Source organism: Atractosteus spatula, chromosome 22, assembly GCF_055471065.1.
Source record: "Atractosteus spatula isolate fAtrSpa1 chromosome 22, fAtrSpa1.hap1, whole genome shotgun sequence".
Taxonomy (NCBI): domain Eukaryota; kingdom Metazoa; phylum Chordata; class Actinopteri; order Semionotiformes; family Lepisosteidae; genus Atractosteus; species Atractosteus spatula.
Window position 1 is genome coordinate 5508364 of NC_142727.1, and position 10803 is coordinate 5519166.

The 10803-nt window shown below is 45.0% G+C and overlaps 1 protein-coding gene across 6 annotated transcripts in view; it reads left to right on the plus strand.

The window, feature by feature from the left end:
* usp2a (ubiquitin specific peptidase 2a) overlaps positions 1-10803 on the plus strand; it is a 35753-nt gene that overhangs the window by 21196 nt on the left and 3754 nt on the right. For all 6 annotated transcript variants that reach the window (XM_088940080.1, XM_088940083.1, XM_088940081.1 and 3 more), the window contains 10 exons: positions 6556-6606; positions 7492-7615; positions 7740-7851; positions 8177-8287; positions 8771-8835; positions 9110-9213; positions 9462-9542; positions 9971-10049; positions 10395-10502; positions 10628-10748. In XM_088940080.1, the coding sequence (XP_088796206.1) occupies positions 6556-6606; positions 7492-7615; positions 7740-7851; positions 8177-8287; positions 8771-8835; positions 9110-9213; positions 9462-9542; positions 9971-10049; positions 10395-10502; positions 10628-10748 (956 nt within the window). The remainder of the gene's footprint in view (positions 1-6555; positions 6607-7491; positions 7616-7739; positions 7852-8176; positions 8288-8770; positions 8836-9109; positions 9214-9461; positions 9543-9970; positions 10050-10394; positions 10503-10627; positions 10749-10803) is intronic.

Consider the following 10803-nt stretch of genomic DNA (forward strand, 5'->3'; position numbering starts at 1 on the left):
GCTGTGTCTGCCTGCCTCACCATGCTGTGAAATGGGAGCCCCAGGTGTGAGGAATTTCCCACACAGGTTGCTGGGATTCTTGTCTGCAGCCTGTGCTGAAGAGCTCATGATCTACCTTGTTGCTTCTTATTTTAGTCATGCATTCTGTGGTTTTTGTCACAGTACGAGCCTAGACACCCCTGTGTGAATGCTGAGGTTAAAACTTTCTCCCTGTCTTGTTCTGGCCTCCATAATAGCAAATAATAATAATAATACACACCATAATGTGGTGTATAATAGCAAAAGCAGAATGAAGTGTAAGTTCAGCAGAAGCGTTGTGAACCTGTTAAAGCAGAATACAAACTGAGAGACTGGCAGAGTCAAGAGTGTCATCTGTGAACATGGTAAAAAAAAAAGGAAAATGTGCAGATTCGCTGTAAACTGATCTAAGGACAGCACTGGACTGAAGACCTGGAAGCAACAGACTGAGCATAAGTAATGGAAACTTTGATGGATGGCATGATAATACAGTTACACTACAATATTACTTTAAAAAATGTAATAAAAGCCAAGTTACATAACGCAGTTTAGTTCTTATCTCCCCAGTTTACAGGCTGTAAATGGCGCCAACACTGTATTACAGTGGCATGCCAGAATGAGTGACTTGCAGTGAACCATGAGAATTTTTCTTTTCCTTGAATTCCTTATCGCTCAGTCACATGTCTTGGCACTGATGTCACATGCTGGGCTCTTGAGGAGGTTTTACAGATCAGGTACTATATTTGACACCTGTAGCTGAAAGTTACACAACTATTCTCTAGAAGTATTCTTAGAGTGTGTCCTGACAAAGTGCTTCTGGCTACAGTCCTGCTGACATGCTGGAACCAAGTTGGAGTTAGTGTGTCACACAGTGGCCTAGTAGGGACCAGAGCAATGATGAAAGTATGTTTCAGTTATTGCACTTTTTCTCAAGCCAGGAAAAATGTCAATGGATCTGGATTGTTTCTATTTTCAGCCATGTCAGGGTTTAGCTGGATCAGAGAGAAACCAGGAAACGTATGGCGTCACAGCCATCAGTGAAACCACTGTGTTTGTCCTCTAATGCCCCTAGTACTGATTTGAGCCGTGCTAAAATGGACACAGATATTAGTGGAAAACTATTAATCACAGAAACAAAAACCTTTTGATTACATTAATTTCTGAAATTATTCTCAATGGAGTGTATAGAGTACAAAGAAAAAAACACCATTTTGATTCAGTTAGTCCCACAGAGATTATACCCTCTTCTCTCTGTCACACCCCAGGAGAAGCCTATGTAGCACTCTGGAAGGTAGAAGATTAGAGAGCTGTTGGTGTAATTTCTCCAAATGCAAACCCCAATCTGCTCTGCTCTGGCTCTGCTCTTTCTCCCTGCTATCCCCTCCCCCACAGCAGCAGCAGCTCTGTCTCAGAGCTGTTTGCCAGCACATGGAGGTCAGCACAGAGAGTTCTCACTCTCACACTTGGGCTCAGTCTTTAGCCGGCTAATGATTACTGCATTCCTCTGAGCAAGGTAAAGCTAACCCCTCACTGTCTGGGAAGGCTGCAGCACCACTCCATCAGTCAATAACCCGTGACCCAAGCACATATCACCGTTCCCACCTTGTAAGCCTCATCTCATCAGATCTCAGAATCTAACCAGGGCTGGGACCAGTCAGTTCACTACTGGGATAGGAGAACCCTGTGGAATTCCCAGGTTTAAGTAATGTTGGTGGACCAGTGGAGGCACTCTTTCCTCTGGACCAGAAGTTCCAAACAATGCGGCACTGTGGTGACTGAGGACACTGTGCTGTTGGAGATGCTATCCCTTGGGTGAAGCGCTAAACCAACCAAACCAAACAGTTTCTCACTCCTTCTCCAGACATGCGGGACTCCTGTGTGTCTTCCACAGTGGCCACAGGGCATCATGGTGCTGTGGAGGTTGGCGTTGCTAACTCCGTTTCAAATGTCGGCATTGTGGGTAGTGTCCTTATTATTTCTTGATTTTAATTTGATTTCTTAGGTTTTCTTTTTTGTGCAAACTATTTGCAAATAGTGGAAATGGTAGTATTATTTCTGAAGTATTTGTAACTTTCATCTGGCACTGCAGCAAGTAGAAAAACATGTCTCCTCTGGGATTGCCTGCTGTTCCTGAAAGGTCTTTCCACTGTTCTCTTATTTTCCAAGCGAACTACTTGTTTTATTAACTGGGCCACTTTAGAACTCCCAGTTCTGAACAAGACTTCCAGCTGCTCCTCAGAAAGAAGGTGACCGAAGTGTTGGGTCTTCTGGTCTTCCCGCATGGCTTTCCCTGCCACATTGCCTTGTTTTGTCTATCAGATCCAGGTGGCAGCATTTCCTCGTTATACAACCAGGATTAGTCTTCTACTCCTCTCTATTGGGGACACCGCCGCAGTGTGACCCACTTCTGCACCTCTGAGAGAGAGGGGAGGTGCAGGGGGGATTAGAGTACATTAAATCCCCTGCACTCGCTCGATCTGAAGCTGTTGTATTAGATGGTTCTGGAGTACAATGACAGCTATGCTGTACCAGCATGTAACACTCACAGCTCTCTGTGTCTAATAAACTCCTCATTGTTTCATGGTATTGTGATAATTTTAATTTTATTCTTCCTTGTCTTGGAGTGACGTTGTGGCACCAATGTAATCTGTTTTTCTGGAAAGAGGGGGATAAGACCCTTTCATGTTGTGTTGGGATAGCTCAGGGGTATCGGTTCAGTAAGAAGCACCACTTGATTGGAAACACAAGCTGGCTTCACAGTGCTGAGACTAGAACTGACCACTCAATGTTGTATGTTTTTATTAATTTATTTGGCTAATGCTTTCATCCAAATTCACTTACAATTGTACTGATGGGCAATTGGAAGAAATCGTAGTAAAGTGCCAGGCTCAAGATTACAAGATAAGATCACATTATTAGCCATATACAATTTCTTGCATTAGGAATTTCTTTTCGCATACCCCAACTTGCTTTCCATGAGACACACGGGCAGGGAGAGAAGCTTGTGGTCAGAGCGCATTTATACGGCGCCCCTGGAGGTTGTACCGGCAACCTTCCAGCCACAGGCGCAGATCCTTAGCCACAGAGCCACCGCTCTGCACCCAGTGCCTCATTTGACTGTTCCACCACACTGCAGTTTAAAGGTGGATCACAGTTGACAAGAAGGGGAAGATCAGTGCAGTGCAGTTTGGAACAGCAGTGAGATATGACCAGCAGTTCATATCGAACTAACCGTGCAACACGACCCCAAGGATCCAGGTAGGAAACTGCAGGCAAGTGCACATGGAGCTGAGACGAGGGGCATATCCTTGAAATGAGGTTCCATGCCACATTGTCGAAATTGACACTCTGGCTTCTTTCAAGAAGTGACTGGAGAAGATCCTCAAATCGATTTGCTATTAATAACCAAATAAGAAGGATGGACTGAATGGCTTCCTCTCGCTTGTAACTATTCACAAGATCTTCTCGGAGTATTCACCACATGAATACAGTACTGAAGCTGTCTGATAGAGGGACTAAAGGTTGTTTCTGCTGGTATCAAATTAGATCACTTGGGGAGGATTACTTATTGTATGAAAACATTTAAAGATTTAGCTTGACCTCTGATATATTACAAGTGGTGAAAGTGCGTAATTGTCAAGGTTTGATGTCATGTCTGAGCTCACTCCATCCAGCTGAAGGTACTAGTTACTGTTTATTTCATAGTTATACGTCATGTTAGCTTTTAAATTATTGCCTGTTTTGTCCGAGAAAACGAAATTAGCCATGTCACCTTGTTCAGTGTACCCAGACCACCAGTGGTGTATTATTATTTAACTTTAATATTTTTCTCAAAAGCAAGCTGTTGTCAGAACTGACAATAACTCATCCTCTATTTTTTTTAACACCCCCTATGCAGTATCTTTTTACCTAAGCAGTCAGAGCAAGTTCTTCCTTTAAAGCATGTACACAAGAGGAGATGACCGGGGCTCTGAGTGATGTAATGCAGCTGTGTGAGGGCTGCTTGCCTGTTGCGTCTGTGATCCTTTGGGTCCATCTACCCATCCAGCACAACACAGGACTGAAATGGGCTGCTCCATGAGTGTCCTGTGCATTGGGTAACCTGTTAGGAATGGCAGCCAGTTATAAACTTGTGAAAGACAACTGCTAGGAAATGTGTAGCTATTCTGCTGTTACATTTTAATCTCATTTGGTTTTGTCTCAGTTCATGGTTGGCATGTCAGTTTCATTCGTGCTCAGTGACTTGATACTTGGGAATCATTTTAACGTGTGAGTGCTCTTGGAATACCATGGAGCAAAGAAGAGTTTTCATGGGATTTCTGGAATTTCCAGTGAAATGCAGCTGAGTGCAGAAATTGATCTGCACAGAAGCTGGGGCATGTCCAGTGAGAAGGACTGGGGTGTTTGGAAGTTGGAAGAGTTGCCAAAGCCAGAGGACATGCCCCAGCTTCTGTGTAGATCAACAGCACTCCCCAGGGGGCTCCTGAAACAGCGTGGCTTTGAAAGTCAATCTGCACTCCACCGGAGAGTATGTGCCTGCAGTCTCTTATAGTTTTCTCTAGTAATGGTAAAGAATATATTACTCCTCTTTTTCCTGGTTTCCCAGTTTGCATTAAGCTTTACCATACCTCCAGACTTAACTGTGCAGTACATTATCACAACTTAATCATATTTTATGGTAGTTCACTAGGGAACCTCAGGCTGTCTCCCTGCAGCCCTGGTCCCCCGGCCCAGATAGCTAGCTTGTCACATGGCCACGTGCTGCTGTTGCTACATGTGTGCCTGTAAAAATAGCTACCTGTGAAGAGAGCTGTGACGGGCGGTGGGGAGCTGGGGGTGTCAGGACAACTGGCATAGTCATCATTCTGGCTCCAGTGACGTCTGCAAGGCCAGTGGGGGGAGTAGCTGGCATGACGGGGTGCTATTTTGGGCATCTGCTTATCCCCCATCTCCCCTCCACCTCTGTTGCTATTCTGCACTAACGTCAAGTGCGGAGAAGATGCTGGAGGGCCCACATTCGTCTTGCACCAGCGGTCACCCCGCTGTGCTTCATGGAGGGTCTTGAACAGCGCAACAGGTCCGCTCTTAGCAGTCTTGATATAATACAACCTGCGCAAGCAATCCAATTACACAGAATACCACCAGAACCTTTGTCAGCCTGAGAATAAGCAGGCTGTTTCTTTATTCCTGAATAATGCAGTTTGAGTAACCTAACCCATGCACAGTAAAATAGAGCAGCTTTGATAGGATTACAAACGTGTGACAGTTCTCTTACTTTTTCAGCAGTTGATTAAAAGGTGCGCATGCTCTATTGTAAACATCCATGCCTGCACATTCAGGGAGTTGTGTCAGTGTTCAGTCCAAATAGGATGATGTCTGTATTCAGCACAAGGGGTCTGAGTTGCCTGGCTTCTGGCTGCCAGAGTCAATAATACCGCTGTTCATTTGGTCAAGGAATTTGCAGGATTTTAAGTTTTTTCATAATCCCCAGTTAATTAAACTTTTCTTTCCTGTGTGGGAAGGGGGCAGATGTCTAGTGTTTATATAATAATGAAATGCCAGTGCCATTCCAAGATGCTCACATAACCAACACTGTTGGGCTAGAACATAAAAACGAGAGGGGGGCTTTCAGGCCATCTAGTCTGTTTTGCAGTTAGTAGGTATTTGATTCCAGGATCTTATCTTGCTAGTTCTTCAAAAGAAGCCAGGTTATCGGCTTCAACAGCAAGGCTGGGCAGCTTGTTCCACACTCCCACAACTTGTGAGTGTTTCCTATTCTCAGTTATAAATGCGCTTTCACATACTTCCTACATTGTCTGGAGTAGTATGTAGGATTGACTTTGTCAGTGACTTTGAAGTTTTTGAATAGTTGTATCAGGTTCCCTTTTGTAGTCTTCTGTGATCAAGACTAAGAAGGTTCAGTTCCTACAGCCAGTTAGAAAGTAAGCCCTCAAATGTAACTGGTTGCTCTTCTCTGGACTGATTAGAGTTTATCTTTGTTTTGCTGCCTGCATGTAATATTCTGCAGTTGTCTACATTACACAAATCTGCCAGGTTCCTGCCTAGTCTTTAATTCCGCCTACTGCCTTTCGTAGTGTTTGCTGATCCTGTGCAGCAAGGGGTCTTCCTCTGGGTACAGGCTGCAGTGCTCACATCCTAATTCAGTGTTTCCATCAGCAGACATTCATCTGGCTTTGAAACATTTAAAATATGAAAGAAAAAATGTATATGGCTGAAGAGACGCTAGGAAAATGAAGCCAATAAAAAGTTGCTTCCTCATGTGTTGACCATAAAAAGCTCGTTTCTCAGGCCAGAGATGTCAATCAGTCTGTTTCTGGTTTGACGTCTGTTGGCAAAGACAGTGCTGTCCTTGCTGCCTGTGTCTTCCAGGAATACCACCCTTCTTGAACTGGTCTGTTCCTACTACAGAGGCAAAGTGCCAGCAAGCTCCTGCTTGTTCTGGCACTGTCTTATCACACTTACATGCTGTCTGTGTCCTGTCATTGCTGATTGTCCTGTTTCTCATTTAACTTGCAGAACTCAAAGAGTGCTCAGGGCCTCGTGGGACTGCGGAACCTGGGAAATACAGTGAGTATGTGGGGTAGGCGCAAGGAAGGGTGCATCATGGTCACAATACAGCCATGTCTCTGCTGGGTGATGTGGCACCTGTGCAAATAGGATCACAGAGGCACAGCAGGAGTGCTAAGACTCTGCTTCAGCAATTCCACTGGGATTACCGGGGCACTTGGATTTCTGGTTGACTGAACCAATAAGATCACTAGGATAGTGGGATCAGTGGGACATTTCTATGTCCTACAGCATGGGTGAAGGTCAGTCCCTGTTTCACGGGACCAAACAGAGCAATCAGCCTGGTACCTGACATCTCACATGGTGGGTGTCCTCTCTAGAGCCTCCGTTCGTTGAACACATCTTGTGAAACTCCAGTGTTGTTTTCACAAGCTTTCAGGGTGGAGAGCAGGCCACACTTCCTTTCCACATGACAAATTGACCAATGAAACGGGCAGCCCTAAAGATTTACTTCCCCTTTGTATTTTTGGATGCTTATATATACAACTGGAAAAGTCCAAGAACCATCACAGAACACAATTCTGCACTTGTCACAGTTTAACCACAACCTCTGCAAAACTAGTTTTCAGAGAGCAGCAGCTGCTACATGTTATTATAACCCAAACTTTCCTATGACTCTGCATTTTGTGTGCCTGTTTTTTGTCAATGATTCTGCTTGGATTATATACCATGGCAACTACCTGTTTCAGCAAACAGCTGGTACATAGTTGGGTTCTGGGTAAGAGGGTGGGGGTTAGAGGAGAAGTGTATTTTTATTCTTTGTTAATCAGAGGATCTGTACCCAGCCAGCAGGCCTGTGCAGACTAGGAGGTGAAACAATAAGATGTGAAGTATGATGAGAAATGAAGTATGATGTAACTCCTCCCTCTTTCTCTCTTTCATCAGTGTTTCATGAACTCCATTCTCCAGTGTCTCAGTAACACTCAACAGCTTCGCGACTACTGTCTGCACAACTCTCACCGACGGGACCTCAACAACAACAGCCGTACCAACACCGCGCTGATGGAAGGTAAAATAGGCACACAGGCCTCCTTCACCCTTGTAGATATGAGCAAATCAGTTGTGCATAACACAGTGTGCCTGGTCTCTGGAGAGAGTGATCTAAAAGGTGTTTATTCTGTCTCCACCTGCAGAATTTGCCAAGCTTATCCAGACACTGTGGACATCAACGAGCAGTGAGGCAGTCAGCCCCTCAGAATTCAAGACCCAGATTCAGAAATATGCTCCCAGATTTGTTGGCTACAAGTGAGTTCCTTCTTCTCTGTAAATTCTGTAATATCTCTGCAAGAGCAGATAGCTGGCCTTACTGGTCTAATTGTAGACCATCTAATCAGTCCTATTACTTTGTTTATGAAACAGGTTCTTTGTTTGACCTCATGATTGCTTAACTAAGCAGATTTCTGTATGAAATAACTTCTCAGAAAAGGTCTGGAATATTGGATTATTGACTAATCCTAGTGGGAAGGATTTGAGTGAAATAACAGATCATCCCAGCATTCTCCTTTCTGTGGTATCCCGTACTGTAGGTGCTCTGGGTCACTTACAGTCTGTTTCTGTCCTTGTGTTTCAGCCAGCAGGATGCTCAGGAGTTTCTCCGGTTCTTGCTTGATGGGCTGCACAATGAGGTGAACAGAGTGACGGTCCGGCCCCGGGCCACCATGGAGGATCTGGACCATTTACCGTGAGTATGAGGTCTTGCAGACACAGAACTCTCTTAAATGTGTTAGATGTGGATTTTGCCTACATAGTAAATTATGAGGCTTGGAAAGAGAGAGAGAGAAAGAGTGAGATGCATACTGCTTACCCAACATCATTCCCAGCTCCTGATTGACCTCAGAGCTCTTGAGTGCCAGTGCTGAGTGACCAGACCCTGTCTTGGCTGTACCCGAGATCTGGCCTGATCAGGCCTCCAACTGTTCCAATTGTTGACGATGGAGTAAACTGCTCATCCACTCTTTGTTGGACTGTCAAGAGTCCCAAAGATTGTCACTGAACCACAATTGGTGAATACAGCTGTGCTCTGTGTATAGGCATAGGTGTTCTATATAGTATCCTATAATTCCCCTGCTGCCAGGGTGTGAATTGTTAGCAGTGAACCCCAGCTCAGGGCAGTGTTCCAGTCTGTCAGAGCTCGGTGTATGAACATGTTTTTTCTCTTAAGCAGAGATGACGAGAAAGGGAAAAGAATGTGGAATAAATACCTGGAGAGGGAAGATAGTAGAATAGTGGGTAAGTACATGCTTTCATTGTTTATTTTCTGTTTTCTGTTGTACATTTGCATGTATTTATTTTGTTTAGAAGAGGAGTTAATATATACTGTATATGTTTGTGCACAGATTTTACTGTTAACTTCAAAATCATAGTTGGCAATTGTACCTGTCTGGCATGTTAAATGAGAAGACAACCATTCTAGTTGGCAAATGTGAAATGTTTCGCTCTGGGCCATATTTCGAGCACACAGCTCTCCGCAGTGACAGAGCCTGGCCTGTGTGTTTCTGTGCAGATCTGTTTGTGGGCCAGCTGAAGAGCTCTTTGACCTGCAGTGACTGTGGCTACTGCTCCACCGTGTTCGACCCCTTCTGGGACTTATCCCTGCCCATTGCCAAGGTCAGTCTCCGTTTACTTTGCCCCAACCCCTCTTAACACAGAACAGTTTCCACCTCTGACCCCTCCCACAGCTGCATCACGTTCTCTAGATTTCCAAGCCCATTCTGCTGCTATCATTGTCCTTACTATACAGATTGTAGCTGATGCATGTAGCTGAAACACCCTGTCCTGCATAGAGGGTATACATAGTAACGTGTTGTGAAGCTTTCAGTCTTTGTGTAACAACAGTCCTGTGCTCTTCTACACAGAAAGGTTATGGGGAGGTGAGCCTGATGGACTGCATGAGACTCTTCACCAAGGAGGACGTCCTGGATGGAGATGAGAAACCAGTAAGTATTGACTCCAAACTGTGTCTAAGAGTCATGCAGGCCTGGCCCTAAAGGGCTGCAGGGCTGTGGTGTACGTGAAGCTTTGTCTTTATTGAAAGAGACTTGTGGGCCCTGAACAGGTTCCTGGCCTAGAACAGCAAAGTCACTCACTGTTTAAGATGGTGTCATAATTCTGCTCTGCCAGAGAGCTAGCACAGCCTCTGAGGCACAGTCATGGAGAACACGCAGGAGAATGAGCAGGCTGGTGCACACAGCAAATCTGATGCTGCATTGTGCAGGCAGATAGACATACATGTGCATGGCAGAAATGTTTGGTAGTGGCGATGTTTTGCAAGACAAGTACTTTGTAAAACCAGATTGCCTGGCACTATAATTCCTCCCAGCTCTGTGGGGGGCTTTGTGAGTCACTACTTATTTTTCTTTTGCAGACATGTTACAGGTGTAAAGCCAGAAGGAAGTGCACAAAAAAGTTCACCATTCAGAAATTCCCAAAGATCTTGGTGCTTCGTATCCTTTGTCTTGAGTTGTGGGAGTCTTTACAGAAAGGGTGGAGGGGGTGTGAAACAAGCTACCCGGCCATGTTGTTGATGCTGATACTCTTCACTTACTTCAAGAAAGGCTGGATGAGATCCTAAGATCAATTGACTACTAACTACCATGTATTTGTGGCTAGACAAGCCAAACAGACTACTCTCGGTTGTCTGTGGCTGTTAACTGTAAGTTTATGCAACGTGGAATTAAGTCTCTTGAAACAGTTCCAGCTCTTTTAAGCATTGAGTTGGTAGTCTGTAATCACCATGCAGTAGAGAAATCCCTGTGCAGTCAAGATCCTTGACTGAAACCTCTGCCTAGACCTGAAGCGGTTCTCTGAAGCTCGCATCAGAACCAGCAAGCTGTCCACATTTGTCAGCTTCCCCCTGAAGGACCTGGACCTCCGAGAATTTGCCTCTGAAAACAGCAGTGAGTAGTGGCTTGCGTGCACAGCTGTCTTTCTGTGTGCATGCGAGTGTCTCGTTTTTTGTTTTGAATAGAGATGAAGAGACCGTGCAGCAGTGATAACTCTCTTTCTTCCTCTTTCTTTCTAGTCCATGCAGTCTATAACCTGTATGCAGTCTCCAATCACTCTGGCACCACCATGGGTGGCCACTACACAGCCTACTGTCGTAATCCCTCCACTGGGGAGTGGCACACTTTCAACGACTCCAGGTACCCTCCCACTGCCTGTCTGCAATGTATCCATTACCTCTCTCATGCGTTCATG